The following is a 17,387-nucleotide window of genomic DNA, read 5'->3' as shown; positions in this document are numbered from 1 at the left end:
AACTGGAATTGTTTTTTAAAGAGGTATGGTCAAAAATACCTTCATCCAGGATCCAGGAACTCATTAAAAGCTACAGGAAGCGACTAGAGGCTGTTATTTTTGCAAAAGGAGGATCTACTAAATATTAATGTCACTTTTCTGGTGGGGTGCCCATACTTATGCACCTGTCAAATTTAGTTTGAATGCAGATTGCACATTTTCTGTTAGTACAATAAACCTCATTTCAAGGCAGAAACATTACTGTGTCCAACAGTTATTTGATATATGAAACTGAAATAGCTGTTGCAAAAAAAACATTTTTTATAAAACATTCAGTTTAAGATTAATAGGGGTGCCCAAACTTTTTATATAACTGTGTAGCAGTGGTCCCCAACTCCAGGCCTCGAGGGCCGCCAACAGTGCAGGTTTTCAGGATTTCCTTAGTATTGCACAGGCGTTGGAATCATCAACTGTGCAGATGATCACATTACCACCGATGCAATACTAAAGAAATCCTGAAAACCTGCACTGTTGGCGGCCCTTCGGGGACTGGAGTTGGGGACCCCTGCTGTATAGTATGTATCTGTGTCTCCTCCTAGATGGTATTTCATACTGACATAGCTGTGAAATGTAATAGAGTGTAGTCTTTTAGGTAAAAATACTTTAATTTCTTAATGTAACTTAATGTAAACGATTGTATACAGTACTCAATCACTGCAATTATGGCAATCATGCCTTAGTGGAGAAAACCACCCGTGATCTTATGATTTATTATATTTATTAGGCTACACTTACTACAATCAATTACAAATTTGCTATAAGAAAACAAATGAAAAATACAAAAACATTGATGGCATATTGATGTCAATGTTTCTCTGACTTTAACCAGATACCTACAGCTATTTATTGATTTCCAATCCCTTGACGTTTCCTGATAAATTAATTTATTTATTTTCCATGTCATGCATGAACTTTTGAGTGTTTTAGATAAATGTCTTAGTGTAATTGTGTATTGACTTTTCCTTGTATTCTAAACAGGTTGACAAGTATTTAACCCTGGCATAACTTATCAGTGGCATTTTTAAATTTTTAAAACTGAGTTCTAGTCTTGAATGGCACCATTCATTTTACTATGCGATATATTGGAAATCAGAAGAAAAATTCCAAATGTGGTGAAATTGCAAATAAAAACACGCATTTCCACTATTTTTTCAGAGTTTTGTTTTTGTGGCATTCATCATTGTGTGGTAAAAGCTACCTGGCAGTATGATTCTGCCAATTTGTATGATTATGGTGATTTCAAACTTGTCCAGTGTTTTTACTTAATTGGTCAAAAAAAATGTTTGAACTCTGCACAAAAAAAATTGTGTAGCAATTTTCTGTGGTCAGTAACCTATTTATCATTCTGTAGTCATGAATTACTCCTGTACATCTGCCACCTCTAACACTGTCTTTAAAGGGATTGGCTATCTTTTCTTTTTATTATTACCAAATGCATACCTCCCAACCATTACAAATCCTAATTTGTAGAGCTAGCCCATAAGTGCAAGAATGTATCCTGACTTCAACTGCATTTGTGTTTTATGGAAACAGATATAGACGAATATAATGGTGCACCAGGATCATCATGTTTCAGTATTTTAGACAGAGCAGATAATCCCGCAAGGACATTCTAGAATGTTAAGTGACTTCATGGGAAAAAAGAAAGAGGCAGTGCTTAGACCAGTTGTAACCCAGAAGAAAAGAGCAGGGATGTGATAGGCAAGTGTATGTGTGTGTATACAGTATAATAATGCTGTGTTTTGGGCACTGTGGGAGCATCATACTGTGTAGAGGTCTGTGTGGGCAGCATACTCTGTAAAGGGTGCTGTGAGGGCAATATACTGTGTATAGGTGATTATACTGTAGGAGCATCATACTGCATGGTTAGAATGTACTGTGAAGGCATCTTTCTGTGCGTGTCAAGGGAATGTACTGTGGGGGATGTAATTTTGCAGGATCATAATGTGTGTGGGGAATGTACTGTAGTAAACAACATAATGTGTGTGTGGGGAATGTTAGGGCATCTGTGTCGCCGAGTCACAAATGTGACACTGAGTTACTACTCACAGACAAGCCATGAGACAGGGTAGTCAAGAGGTCCTGGATCAGATACCAAGAGTAGTAGAGTAGTTAGACAAAGGTGTAGTCAGGTCACAGTTCGAGATCAGAATTCCAGGAATGTAGCAGATCAAAACAAGAGGGCTAGGCAAATGGATGGTAAATTGCAAAGTCCAAAATCAGGCATACAATGATCAGTAATAGAGCACTGGGAAACAAGGCACACACACCACCGACCCTGATTCTATAGGGCAGCTGAGTTGTCACTCACTGTCTCCAGTACACAGTGAATGGCGGAATTGTGACAGCATCATATTGTGTGAGTAGTGACTGTGGGGGAATCATACTGTGTGTGTGAAAATGTACTGTGGGTTCATCATACTATGTGTGTGGATCTGTGGGGGCATCATACTGTGTGACAGGAGACTGGGGAGGCATCATTCTGTGCATGAAGGGATTGTGGGAGCATCATACTATACATAGGATAATGTACTGTGAGACATCATACTATGTGGAGGGTATGTGCTGTGTGGGCATTGTACTGGAACAGAGGAATGTCATGTGGGAGGCATCACAGTGTGTAATGGCTTGACAGTGAGGGCATCATACTGCGTGGGGAGACTGTGGGGCAATTATACTGTGCATAGGTGACTGATTGTATAATATTGAGAGTAGGGGAAGTGAACTGAGGAGTGACATCATTATGTGCATGAGGGAATGCATAGTGGGGCGTGCCACTTTGCTGTTGTGTGCGATGGACTGGGGAATCATACTGTGTGTTGGTGATTGTACTCTGGGGCATCTACTGCTATGTTTCAGGAACGTAATGTGGAGGGTATCTTGCTATGTGTGAATGTATGTGCTGTGGGAACATCATGCTGTGTGTGGTTATATTGTGGGGACATGGTGCTGTGTATGAGGGAATGTACTGTGAGGGGATTATACTGTGTGTCAGTGATTGTACTATGGGGGCATTATATTGTGTGGGGGGGAATATATTATTATTATTATACATTTTTATTGCGCCATTTAGTCCATGGCGCTTTACATGTGAAAAGGGGGCAAATATAGACAAATACATTAAACATGAGCAGAAAGGTACAGAAGGAGGGAGGACCCTGCCCGTGAGGGCTCACAGTCTGCAGTGGATGGGGCATAGGGGGCATCATGCTGTGTGGTGGGATGTACTGTGTAATAAGATCTATGGGGCAAACACTGGGAGGCTGCCTCCAGAGCTTATGCTAAATGACAGTGGGCATTACCAGTGTGAGACAGGTAATTAAGGACTGTCTGATCTCCTAATCTACCTCTCTCACACTGATAATTCCCCCTTCATTTAAAATAAGCTCCAAAGGCAGATCCTCCTGGAGATCTGTATCCAGCCCAAAGATCTTAAGAGCTCATTTACATGGCAAGACAAACGTGGATTTCCCTGGAATAACATATCAGATTGCACATAAAGGTATCAATTTATTCAACTTTCCTTAAATTGCATGCCCATATAGCTGTTTCAGGATGGTTGATTCTACTGACCGATTCCCTTTCTAAGCATTCATTGCTTTTTCACATTCCATAGAGCAACCTTGCTTGATTCCAAAACAGGGATTCTTATGGAAAGTTTGTTAAAAAGCTATAGATTCTTCATTTAACAAACCTTTGTTTAAAAAATATACATATCTTATTGTTGACATGAGCATCTATGGATTTTTGAATGCATCCTATGATTTTATTTTCTGTACCAGCAGCTGTCTGGCACTGGTCAATAGTGTAGACTGAGTGTGCTGTCTACCATGCGTGCATAGCCTATTATATTAGTTTAACCTATTTAGTACATAACTGTACATGCTGTTACCTTGGCCCAAGTGCATGGCCGTATATTTATCTAAATTAAACTTCAATTTCCATTTCTTGGACCAAGCCTCATGATTACCTAAATCTCTCTGTAATATGATTACCTAAATCTCTCTGTAATATTAAATTATCCTCATCTGTGTTGATTACTTTGCAGGGCTTGGAATCATCTGTGAACACTGAAATTCTACTTTGTATGCGCTTATTAAATTTATTAATAAACTAGATGGCAGCCCGATTCTAAAGAATCGGGAGTCTAGAATCCATATATACTTTATTTATTCAAATGTAAGAATAATACAATTAATAAATAATAGTAAGAAAGAACAAAAAATGGCTGCACTTACCAGCTCTTGACAATTCTTGTTATTTAAGAAATTGCTGGGCAATAATGGACAATGTCCTTATGTGGCAAATAATAGAGCAATATATCCAATGTGGCAAAGAAGAGGTTAATAAACGGCAGTCTCTCAGTATAACAGTCAGTGAATAATAGGCAGTATATGGAGAAAACACCAAACAAAAGTTCAAAATTGGTGTGAAAATGTCACTGAACCACTTCACAACTAAATATATATAGTTTTGGTAAATGGTATTATCATTTTTTTGACGAAATTCGGCAGGAGCTTGAAGAGCAACGTCACTGGGCCCGCCTCCACGCAGTAGAAACTTGCTGTGAGGTAAAAATTCAAAAATCACACCAAAATGGCGGGCGGAGTGTGTCACAGTACGGCACGTTTCTGATTGGTCGCTCGCAGCAGGTGGCAACCAATCAGACACTGGACACTGTTGACGTCACTTATCTCCGGACATTAGCTCCGGACATTAGCTCCGGACATTAGCTCCGGACAGGAAGTTGGCACAAATTGCAGGAAGTAGTATTCTAGGCAATTATATATTAGATATGTTAAAAAGAAGGGGGTCATTTTTAATACACAATGTATGCCTTAAAAACAATTCCCAAAATACAATGTCAGAATTGATTTTTTTTTTGTTTCACCACATTTGAAACATATTTCCCATTTTCCAGTACAGTATGCGGTAAAATGAATGCTGTCACTTAAAAGTTCTTACAGAAGTTTACTTAAAAAACCCCCAAGATCTCACATATTTGGATAGTTATAGCTCTCGGAAGAAGGAGAGGAAAAGACAAAAAAAAATGAAAAATGATCATGTCTGGAAGGTGTTAACATTAGGAATAATTTTCTGATTGTCACAGTCAGGGCCGTATTTGCCACTAGGCACATGAGGGCACGTGCCTAGGGCGCCAGGATGCAGGAGGCAGCACCTGAGCAAGGTTTTTTTGGCTGTTTTTTTTTTTTTCTTTTTAAGACTTGGATCTGCCCGCCCACCCCCCTTCCACCCTCACCACCCACCACCTCCCCACCTCCTTGAAGACAATATACTCACCCTCCTTCAGCGGTGCCAGGTCTCAGCGCCGGCAGCAAGTCCTGTGCTCACAGCGATCACGTGGTACCGCTCATTAAGGTTATTAATATAGATGCATCTTCATGACCTTAATGAGTGGTACCATGTGACTGCTCACACAGGAAGAAGCTTCGGCGCTGGGAGTCGGGACAGAGGTGCAGGAGGAAGAGTCTGTTCAGCGCGCTGTGAGGAGGGTGAGTATGATGGGCGGGGGATGAGAAGGAGCCACACATACAAGGATAGGAGGAGGGGGGAACGGAGCTACGAATACAAGGATGGGAGGAGGGGGGGGACGGAGCCACGCATACAAGGATGGGAGGAGGGGGGAACGGAGCCACGTATACAAGTATGGGAGGAGGGGGGGAACGGAGCCACGCATACAAGGATGGGAGGAGGGGGGACTGAGCCACGCATACAAGGATGGGAGGAGGTGGGGGAAATGAGCCATGCATACAAGGATGGGAGGAGGGGATGGGAGGAGGGGATGGGAGAGGGGAACGGAGCTACACATACAAGGATGGGAGGAGAGGGTGATGGAGCCACGCATACAAGGATGGGAGGAGGGTTAGCAGAGCCACGCATACAAAGATGGGAGGAGGGGGAGCAGAGCCACGCATACAAAGATGGGAGGAGAGGGGAGCAGAGCCAGGCATACAAGGATGGGAGGAGTGGGAGCAGAGGCACGCATTCAAAGATGGGAGGAGGAGGGCAGAGCCACGCATACAGGATGGGAGGGGAGGGGAGATGAGCCATGCATACAGGATGGGAGGGGGGAGATGAGCCATGCATACAGGATAGGAGGGGGGTGAGATTAGCCATGCATACAGGATGGGGGGAGGGGGAGAAGAGCCACACATACAGGATGGGAGGGGGGAGATGAGCCATGCATACAGGATGGGAGGGGGGAGATAAGCCATGCATACAGGATGGGAGGGGGAGATGAGCCATGCATACAGGATGGGAGGGGGGAGATGAGCCATGCAGACAAGATGGAAGGGGGCATTATACAGTATGGAGCATCATGTGTGACCATTATACAGTATGGAGCATCATGTGTAGCCATTATACAGTATAGAGCATCATATGTGGCCATTATACAGTATGGAGCATCATGTGTGGCCATTATACAGTATTGAGCATCATGTAGGGCCATTATACAGTATGGAGCATCATGTGTGGCCATTATACAGTATTGAGCATCATGTGTGGCCATTATACAGTATAGAGCACTGTGTGGCCATTATACAGTATAGAGCACTGTGTGGCCATTATACAGTATTGAGCATCATGTGTGGCCATGATACAGTATAGAGCACTGTGTGGTCATTATACAGTATGGAGCACTGTGTGGTCATTACACAGTCTTGTTTACTGTGTGGCCATTATACAGTATAGAGCACTGTGTGGCCATTATACAGTATGGAGCATCATGTGTGGTCATTATACAGTATGGTGCATCATGTGTGGACATTATACAGTATTGAGCATCATGTGTGGCCATTATACAGTATGGAGCACTGTGTGGCCATTATACAGTATAGAGCACTGTGTGGTCATTATACAATATGGTGCACTGTGTGGCCATTATACAGTATGGAGCATCATGTGTGGACATTATACAGTATTGAGCATCATGTGTGGTCATTATACAGTATGGTGCATCATGTGTAGACATTATACAGTATTGAGCATCATGTGTGGCCATTATACAGTATGAAGCACTGTGTGGCCATTATACAGTATAGAGCACTGTGTGGCCATTATACAGTATTGAGCACTGTGTGGCCATTATACAGTATTGAGCATCATGGGGGGCCATTATACAGTATGGAGCACTGTGTGGCCATTATACAGTATAGAGCACTGTGTGGCCATTATACTGTACGCAGCATCATGTGGGGCCATTTTACAGTATTGAGCATCATGTGGGGTCGTTATATAGTATAGAGCCACGCATACAGGATGGGAGCGGGAAGATGAGCCTTGTATACAGGATGGGAGGGGGGTGATGAGCCATGCATACAGGATGGGAGGGTTTATTTTCCGCAGCATGTCAATTCTTTGTGCGGATTCCGCTGCGGTTTTACACCTGCTCCAATAGAAAACTGCAGGTGTAAAACCGCAGTGGAATCCGCAGTAGAAACTGAGATAAATCCGCTGTGGAAAAATCCGCAATCCTCCAGAATATGTGTGCACATACCCTTAATAGTCTTCATGTTTCTCAGCATGGGTCTTTGCAAATTGTAGACGAGCATTTTTGTACATGGGCATTAGGAGAATCTTCTGTTTTGGACAACACCCATGCATGTCATTCCTCTGCTGTGTGCACCATATTGTGATACAGGAAACACTCACCCTGTTTTGGCTTTCTACTTCTGTAGCTAACTGTAGTGAACTTGCATGTCAATTTTCTTCAACCCCTCTCATCAGAAGATGCTCCTGTTTAGGTGCTGACTTCTGTGGTTGGACTGAACAACTCTGTGAGACCGTTGCAGTTCAATCTTTGGTAAATTTTTGTAACAGTTTTACTAGAGTACTCTGACTGATAAGTAAAGCTGTGCTGATCTTCTTGCAGCCTTTATCTTTTTTTGTGTAAAGAAATTATTTTCTTTCTTAGGTTTTGTGACATTTCTCTTCCATGCGGTGCCATTTCTGGCAGTATAAAATGAGAAGGGGTTTTCTCTGTTAAGTAACTCAAGTTTATAGTCAACTGTCTGCTGAACACCTGTTTAATTAATAATTAGACTTCCCTGTCATTGAATTCTTGTTCATTATAACTTTTATAGTTTAAACTTTAGCTTTGTTCCTAAGACTTTTATATCACCTTACACTATCTAATATTTTGAGTCTGATTTTATTAAACATACAGTGACTATTAAAATCATGTAAATAAAACAAACCTATTTTATTTCACAAAACAGATTTTATTAAATACAGTAAATAAAAAAAACTAAAAAAACAAACATGCATGCAGTTTGGTATTCCAGTAATTGTAACGGCCTGTGGAACAAGGTGATTTATAAAACCTACTTAAGTATTTAATTAAACATGTGATTATTTTTTTTGTATTTCACGCTCTAAAAAAGTCAAAAGCTAAATGACTTCAAAATGGACAGCACAGCAAGTACAAGCCAAGGTGTAGAGAATTAGGCCTCATATTCCTGCCTCAACCATCCTGCCTCAACCAAATATTTTTTTTCCAATCATCGGTATGCTAGGAAACAAAAATCACATTTTAACATATTCTTGTTACTAACATATCCTTTTTCTCTTCATAGTGGCAAGGCCGAGCAGCTAGTTTTGACAGTCAGGGTTCATGCCCTTCTCCAAAACCTCCACCTACTCCATGAAAAGAAATCATGCTCATTGCCTGAATTTGTACCAACTTCCAGACTTGTTTGAGAATCCTGCAGAAGATCTCTCACCTCACAGCAAGTCATAAAACCAACAGGTCAAATGGTCTTTACTTGACGTTCAAGAAGAGTGCAGGAAAATGTTCACGTGATTTGGTTTCGTCTTGGTCTGTAGTCTCCTGAAATGTTATATTTTGATGTTTTCATGATAAAAATGGACAACAAAAATGGAAAGATTTGATAACAGACTGGAGAAGACTCATTTTACTGTGTGGATATTTGTTGTTATGTGGACAATGAATGTAAATTGAAGTGTTCTTCATTGCCTAGAACCTGGAAGATTCCTTCATGGCATTAGTACTGACACCTTGACTATAGGCCAGGGTTCCACAGGTATGGAAGATTAAGGATTTAAATAATTGCGATTTATATTCTATTCTAATGATCTTGTATGTCCTTTATATGTGAGAACATAATCATCAACCTGTGTTGTCTTTGATGATTTTGTGTAATATGACAAAAGAAATGCTTTTACATCTTGAGCTTTGTTTATGCTTGCTATGACCCTCACAGGCAATTTCCAGTGCTATATTGAATTAACTTTTAACTTTTTATGGGAGTTGATATTTTTACACCCAGCTCATTGAAATTTCAGGAATGCATTCGGGTGCAATCCTCTTACTACAAAGGAGATCTTTTATATAGCAAGGATCCCTGCACTGCTCTCAGGAAAAGTCAATACAGGCAGCAATGACAAAAAGGCAATGCTCAGTGTTTACGCAACATGCTGCATGTCATCTGTGACCCTTTTGCTAGTGAATGTTTTGTGAATCAGCTTCTTTGGCTTATACCATTGTTCACACTGATATATGGTCTATCCACTTCTTCGTTGAAATTTGACATGTCTTTGTCTTTATTATGGTCTGCTAATGCTCATTGAATATACCACAAAAGCAAATCACTGCCTTTTGTTCAAGCTTATATCTAGCAAATCCGAAATGATATTTCACTCCACATTACCAACGAGTTTTCTACCATTAATGCTGATAATAAAAATAAAAGATATGTGGTTGATCTGTTTTTGAACAAACTAAAATGCCATAAAAAAACTTTATTAAAAGATATCTTGTGCAATTCCACATAAGTGAATGCTAAATGCTTACCTAGTGCTATGTAAGACCAGAGTCAAAATGCAAAGGTGAAATTTAGCAGGTTCAGAATTGGAACAGACAAATATCGCATACACTAAATTAACAAAGTTGTGGCAGAAAAGTTCCTAGTAGTGATGAGCAAACATGCATGGATGGGGTGTTATCCGAGCATTCTCGGGTGCTAACCGAGCGTCTTTGGCGTGCTCGAAAAATGTGTTTGAGTCCCCGCGACTGCATGTCTCACGGCTGTTCGACAGCCACAACACATGTAGAGATTGCCTGTTTGTTATGCAATCCCTGTATTTTTTGTGGTTAACAGCCACGAGACATGCAGTAGTGGGGACTCGAACAAATTTTTCGAGCACACCAAAGAAACTCAGCACCCCAGCATGGTCGGATAACATCTCATCCAAGCATGTTCGCTCATCACTAGTTCCTAGTACCCGGAATCCCCACTTTCTGCTGTACAAGAGAAAACATCCACTTAAATGATAGCATTCTTTCTTTTTTATATTAAATAGACAGCATTCTGTTCTGATTTTTTCTTATTATTAAACTTTTTTTTTCATTATTTTGAATAAATCACATAGAAGGGATATAAGGGTGAAAGGAATAGCCTTATTATTGAGTCCAATAAGAACTGTCTAAATCTCTATGCTGTTATTTCTCATGCGGGGTGACTGTGGATAGGTAGACCTTTTTTTGTTAAAAAGAAGGAATTTGAAGGTTTGGATCATAGTAAATAAAATTAAATTATAGACACACTTTTCTATCCTAGATGATCATCTCTAACCTCCTCCATCATTCATCACCAAGAATTTTGCATAATATGAACTGTTAATCAATAAACCACTTTAGACCTACAGGGATATTACAGTTGTGTCTTTATTTTCCTTTATTAAGAGATAAGTGGCATGCGATGACCAACTTTGAGTCTTGGGATGGATAACTCTTACCCATTTTCCTGTGGACAGATTTTTCAAAGTCTGCTGATATAAAAAACAGTCTTACAGTAGGTGTAAATAACTATTTTAGAATAAATACAAAAGAAGAAGACATTACATAAAATAATCATTATATGGTTTACTATCTGAACTGGTTCATAAACCATCTATCTCAGTGTAGAAGAACGTTCTAGTGCCCTCCATTTTGAGAATGGGACCATTTGATCCTAGGACTACTTTACCCCCTTCTCATCCTTGGTAAAATGTTTAGTACCTGACAAGCAACTACAAGAGGAATAGTTATGGTACGTGTCCCTTTTGTTGTTATAAAAAAAAACCCTTTTTTTTATCTTACATACATAAGTAACCAGAATTAAATTGCCTTACTGTGTAGATTTTGGGTTGCTTGCTTCTATGTCTGATGTTACAGAAAGCAAAAATGTGGATCTACCTAATAACAACAATATACAAAGCTAGAGCTTTATTGGTAATACTTTATCAAATATTTTACTGGGATTCATAACAGTATAATCATATGCCCCAATTCTACTGCACAAATTTCTTCAACTGAAAGTTCCATTCTTTTTAATGGTGTTGTGTTGCAGGCAACCATCATTAAAACAAAATGGGACAGATGCACAATTTTTTCAGCAAAACTGTGAGGGCACGTGTCCATGTTCAGGAATCGGCAGTGCTTTGGACGCAGCACATGTCCGCTGCGTTCAAAGCACGGCCGTATATTGAAAGCAGGTGAATCCGCATGTGTTCACTGAACTGTGCGGAATCACCATGTCCAACACATTGTACAGGTGAAATTTATGTTGCATCAACTCGCATCTTCGCAAGATAAATTAACATGCCGCGGTCTGAAAAGATGTGTCGTATGTCCATCTCCGCAGATGAGCGCCGGCATCTCTGGACGCATAGTGGGCATGGGATTTCTTGAAATCCCATCCACTATGCTGTAATATCTGGACGCTGCGGAAGTAGGCAGCATTCAACCCGCAGCGTTTACTGACCTTGTGCACCTACCTTTACAAGGAAGCACACCCTGATGAATATTTTTTGTGTAAGATGCAATGTTTGTATTCAGGAGCACAACGCTACCCAGCCCTCTAGCTTCCCGCTTGCTTAACGGTGCGCTCATGATGATTAACGGTTTGGAACATTGGCAAAGCTAAAACGTTATTCAGACCTGTGAGCGCTCATTGACCTTTGTTGAATTGGAATAGCACAGGGACTTTAAAGCTGGCCAGATACAGCTATCCAACCTGATTTAAAGCAGCGCTTGCAAGCTCTGAGCTGTCCACCCCTTGTCTATAAATCCAGCCACCTCTAATAGTTTGCAGAGATGTCAGGTAAAATAGACTGAGCATTAAAATGTTTTCTCTTCTTAAGAATGGAGAGTATTTTAATAAAATATAAATTACAAAGTTGAATGTTTTTGCAAGTACTTGCAATATAAGAGCTCTAAACATGTCACCCACATAAAACAGTGAATGTCTGGTGGTGCATTACCATAATATCTTCCATTCAAGAAGCAGGGAAGTCAAGAAATCCTAAAAAAGATCCATTCTTTTGTCAAAATTCTACAGTCTTGTGCTTCGTATGCTGTCAGGATTCTCTAGCGTTGGCAGCAAGAGCAGTTAGTCATGTGACAGCAATATGCATACTTTCAGACACATTCGGACTAGACATGTTCGGTCTTGCTCAATGCAACTGAATGGAGTGAGCAGTGGTTTACTACCAATGGCAGCAAATCACGTTGCAGCTATGGGGCCTGTACGTCTGGCACCAGGATCTCCCTTTCTTTCATCACACTTTCAACTGTATCGGCATGCATTCTACTGAACAGTGAAGAGCTTTAGAACACACACTGCAGAGACCAAAACAGCAGTGGAACAAGCAGAGGTTAGTTTTTAAAAAAAAAATCAATGAGAACATTGTGGAGGGCTATGTTTGACCATTTATACTCTATGGAGGGCTATGTGGAGCCCATTATACTTTACAGATGGCCAAGTGGGGGCTATTATACTATTTGTAGGGCTATGTGCCAGCCACTATAGTGCTTTGGATGGCTATGTGGGGGCCATTATTATATTTTTAGGGCTATGTGGGGGTCATTATACTGTTTGGAGGGCTTTGCGGGGCCACTATACTGTTAGGATGGCTATGTGGGAACTATTATATTGTTTGGAGGGCTATGCAGGTGCCGTTATACGGTTTAGAAGACTATGTGGGGCTATTATAAGGTTTGGAGGCCCTTGCAAGGCCACTATACTGTTTGGAGGGCTATCTGGAGGCCATTATACTGTTTAGAGGACTATGTGATGGCCATTATACTATTAGGAGGGCTATGCAGGTGCCAATACACTGTTTAGAGGACTATGTGGGGGGCCATTATAATGTTTGGAGGGCTTTGCGGGGGCTATTATACTGTTTGAAGGACTATGTGGGGGCCATTATTCTGTTTGAATGACTATGTGAGAGCTATTATACTGTTTGTGAGACTATATCGGGGCCATTATACTGTTTACAGGACTATGTGGAGAGCCATTATACTGTTTGTGAGACTATGTTGGAGGAAATTATACTGTTTTCAGAACTATGTGGTGGGCCATTACACTGTTTGCAGGTCTAGGGCTTTGTAGGGGGCGGGGCTATTATACTGTTTGCAGGGTTATGTTGGCCAGCCATTATACTGTTTGTGTGGCTATGGGGCAGACATTATATTGTATGCGAGTAATTATACAGTGTGAAGGTTTGCTTACGGTCCGTAGTACTGTATGGATGGCGATGTGGGAGCCATTGTGCTGTTTGAAGGGCTGTATGGTGACCATTATACTGTTTGCAGGGCTAGTGGGAGCCATTATACAGGGTGGGCCATTTATATGGATACACCTGGGTGGGCCATTTATAAAGTTGCATTCAAAAATGGCCAACTTCAAAATGGCCGCCATGGTCACCACCCATCTTGAAAAGTTTTCCCCCTCCCATATACTAATGTGCCACAAACAGGAAGTTGATATCACCATCAACCATTCCCATTTTATTTAGGTGTATCCATATACATGGCCCACCAAGGTGTATCCATATAAATGGCCCACCCTGTACAGTGTGGAGGATTGTGTAGGGGCCGTTATTCTGTATGGTGTGTTATGGGTGCCATTATACTGTATAGAGGCCCATTATCTTATATGTAAAGCTGTGTGGGGGTCCCAGCTGGGGCATCATACTGTATTGGGGGTCACAATAGTTTGCTTGGGTGGTTGAAGGGGGTATAATACAGTCATCCTACTGTATATGTGCAGGGTACTGTGGATGACTTCAATGTGGGGGTATCATATTGTGCTTGGGGGCTCTTTTGTTGGCATATTTAATAGGTCCAATGAAAGAGGAATCTATGAGCTTTAAAAGATGGAAAATTACTTTGTAAGGGCTGCATGATTTCCATGTATGCCTCTATGATCGAGCCTACACATCTGTAATCGAAATGTGGCTGATGTATTCATATCGCATTCTGCGATCACGTGACCGCCAGGTCTCCACTGACACCAGAGGATCCTAACAATGTCCGCATCCTGTGTAGAATCCATGGTTTGCAGTTATACAGTGTCTGCTAACTTTTAGCAAAAGACCAGACGACCCGTTTAATTGTTTTTCTTATTATTTATTTTTATCTAGACTTTAACAAGGTCAGTTGATTTCAGGCTACTTCATTTCATGCACTTCTTACCTTTTGCAAAGTGTTTTTGCTGAAGGCACTTTATGAAAAGCCATTTTTTTCGTTGATGTGAAGGTAAACAAACTGTCACTTTCCTTTATTAGGCAATGTTGCTGTGTTAAATCACAAATATGATACACATAGAAAAGATATGGTCATTTCAGGCTACTGAAACTTTATCTTCCCATGATGCCAATCTTTTTTATTATCAGGCTGAAGGAAATATTCCAAATCCAGAGTGGTACTATGCCCAAATACTCAGAATGCCATACAAAAAACCTTTTACTGGTTAGTACTGTATTCTTCCACTCCGGCATAAGTTTGAGAAGAAAACTGTGTCCTAGTATATGCAGATAAGAAATTATTTCATGCCCTGTATAAGACATTTGTGCTGCTTATTTTGATTTCAGCCTAATTATTATTATCATTATTTATTATTATAGCACCATTTATTCCATGGTGCTATACAATACACGTGAAAGGGGATATACATAACAAAAACAAATACAATAATCTTGAACAAAAGGAGGAGATAGAACCCTGCCTGGGCTGGCTCACAATCTACAAGGGATGAGTGAGGGCAAAGTAGGTGAGGGTAGAGCTGATAGTGGTTCAGGGGTTACTGTAGGTTGTAGGCTTGTCAGAAGAGGTAGATCATCAATACTGTATATTTAAAATCCATGCCAGATTACAAAAAGAGCTTTAAAAACAGAGTCATCTTACATACTTAAATACTTAAATAAGAGTAAGGGTGGGTGCACACGGACGGTCAGTAAACCCTGCGGGTTGGACACTGCGTACTTGCGCAGCGTCCAACCCACAGCATCCAGATGTTACAGCATAGCGGTTGGGATTTCAAGAAATCCCATGCTGACTATACAGCCAGACGCCCGTGGCTCAACCACGGAGATGGACATGCGGCGTGTCTTTCCAGACCGCGAGTCTCCGCAAGGTTAATTTCACCCATACAATGTATTGGACGCAGTGATTCCGCACAGTTCAATGAACACCTGAATTCAATATACAGCAGCGCTTTGGGTGCAGCGGACATGTGCTGTGTCCAAAGCACTGCCAATTACTGAACATCTGCAAACCCTAAGGCTATGTGCACACGTTGCAGATTTGGGAGCAGAATTTTCAGCAAAAAATCTGCATCTCCTGGCAGAAAACGCAGGTGCAGATTTGATGCATTTTTCTTGCAGATTTTGTGCATTTTTCCTGCGGATTTACTGCGGATTCAGTGCGGATTTCATGCATTTTTCTACCCATGCGGATTTCTATAATGGAATGGGTGCAGAAACGCTGCAGATCCGCACAAAAGAAATGACATGCTCCTTCTTTCAACTTGCTGCATTTTCTTTGTGGAATTTTCCGCACCATTAGCACAACATTTTTTTTCCTATTGATTTACATTGTACTGTAAATCACTTTGTGGATTTGCAGCGATACTGCGCAGAAAAAAACGCTGCAGATCCGCAGTAAATCCGCAACGTGTGCACATAGCCTAAGTGTACAGTACTTGACATTGTAGTTTCTCAACTTCCATAATTGGTCACTGAGATCAAAAATAGTGAGCGACACTTGTGCTGAGGATGGCAACATGACCATATATTTATCACAAAGCTGAAAGCAGAACATACACAGTACTGACAGCATCCACAAGCTGTCAGAAAGAGTGACTGGAGCATAGTGCCTTCACAACAATGTGTTTTATCTCCAGCTTGCTTAATACAGCTGCTGATTAGCGGTGTTAGCATCACAATAACAGCTAGTACCACCCACTTGTATTGGGAGTCTTCCTGAAGAGGCCTATAGGTAGCATCCCCCTCATGTTGGGCCCAGAAAAGGCATACCTTTTTGAATTAAGGGGACTTAATGATCATGCTGTGTATAAACGCTAAATAATTTGTCTTATAATAGAAATTTGCTACAGCTATAATGCATAAATTGTTGTAGCTGTAGGTTGATCATTGGGTGCTTAGTGGGGCTATCGTGTTAGGACTATTTAATTTTGTTTGGAGAGTAAACCATCTAGATGATGATTAAGAAAATCTTAGAGAAAGCTAGTGCCACCACAGACGGAATTAGGCTTAGCTTGGTCAATCATCCAAAGTGAGGAGCACTTTTTGTGGTAGTTTTCTGTTCTGTTTAAAGAAGCACCCCCATTAAAAATGTTATCTTCTTAATATACCATATTTTTCGGACTATAAGACGCACCGGACTATAAGGCGCACCCAGGTTTTAGAGGTGGAAAATAGGGAAAAAAAATATTTGAAGCAAAAAAATGTGGTAAAATATTTAATAACATAAATAACATACTATTATATGTGGTGTCATTATATATAATAGTATGTTATTATGTTGGAAGCTGCGGGACCAGTGTGGTGTCTGTACAGTACTATATGAAGATGCTGGAGGGTGAGTATAAGAATGGGGGCACAGGGCTTATATTGAAAGCACCACTACAGCACTGCAAAATAACACTGGAGTGCTGCTTTAAAATCCCATGGGAGAACTATAACTCCCAGCATGTCCTGCTGATCCTATGACATGCTGGGAGTTGTAGTTCACCAAAGGAGTGGCAGAGTGCTTTATTGTGTTTTGTAAAGACTAACCTCTTAAATGTGGCAGCCAGCCACACTGTGGTGAGGTAAAAGCAACCCATGACTGCACACAGAGCCTTCCCTCGTTTCCTTTCCACAGCACAGGTTATGAGGAAGCTGCAGATTCTTGTGGAGAGCCTGAAGGACCTGTGATGATGTCAAGAAGAGGGAGGGCTCTGAGATGCCATTTGATGCTCCAGCCCGCCCACTCCTGACATCAAACAGGTCCTGTTTGTGCACAGCACTTGACGTCC

The 17,387-nt window shown here is 41.0% G+C and overlaps 1 protein-coding gene across 1 annotated transcript in view; it reads left to right on the top strand.

Moving 5' to 3' along the window:
• The window catches only part of SYT6 (synaptotagmin 6), a 790,087-nt gene extending 779,360 nt beyond the window's left edge, over positions 1–10,727 (top strand). The window contains exon 7 of the mRNA XM_069761777.1: positions 8,637–10,727. Within this exon, the coding sequence (XP_069617878.1) occupies positions 8,637–8,708 (72 nt within the window). The 3' untranslated portion in view covers positions 8,709–10,727. The remainder of the gene's footprint in view (positions 1–8,636) is intronic.
• The last annotated feature ends 6,660 nt before the right edge of the window (positions 10,728–17,387 follow it).

This window comes from Ranitomeya imitator, chromosome 3, assembly GCF_032444005.1.
Source record: "Ranitomeya imitator isolate aRanImi1 chromosome 3, aRanImi1.pri, whole genome shotgun sequence".
Taxonomy (NCBI): Eukaryota; Metazoa; Chordata; class Amphibia; order Anura; family Dendrobatidae; genus Ranitomeya; species Ranitomeya imitator.
This window is presented reverse-complemented; position numbering and strand designations above follow the sequence as displayed.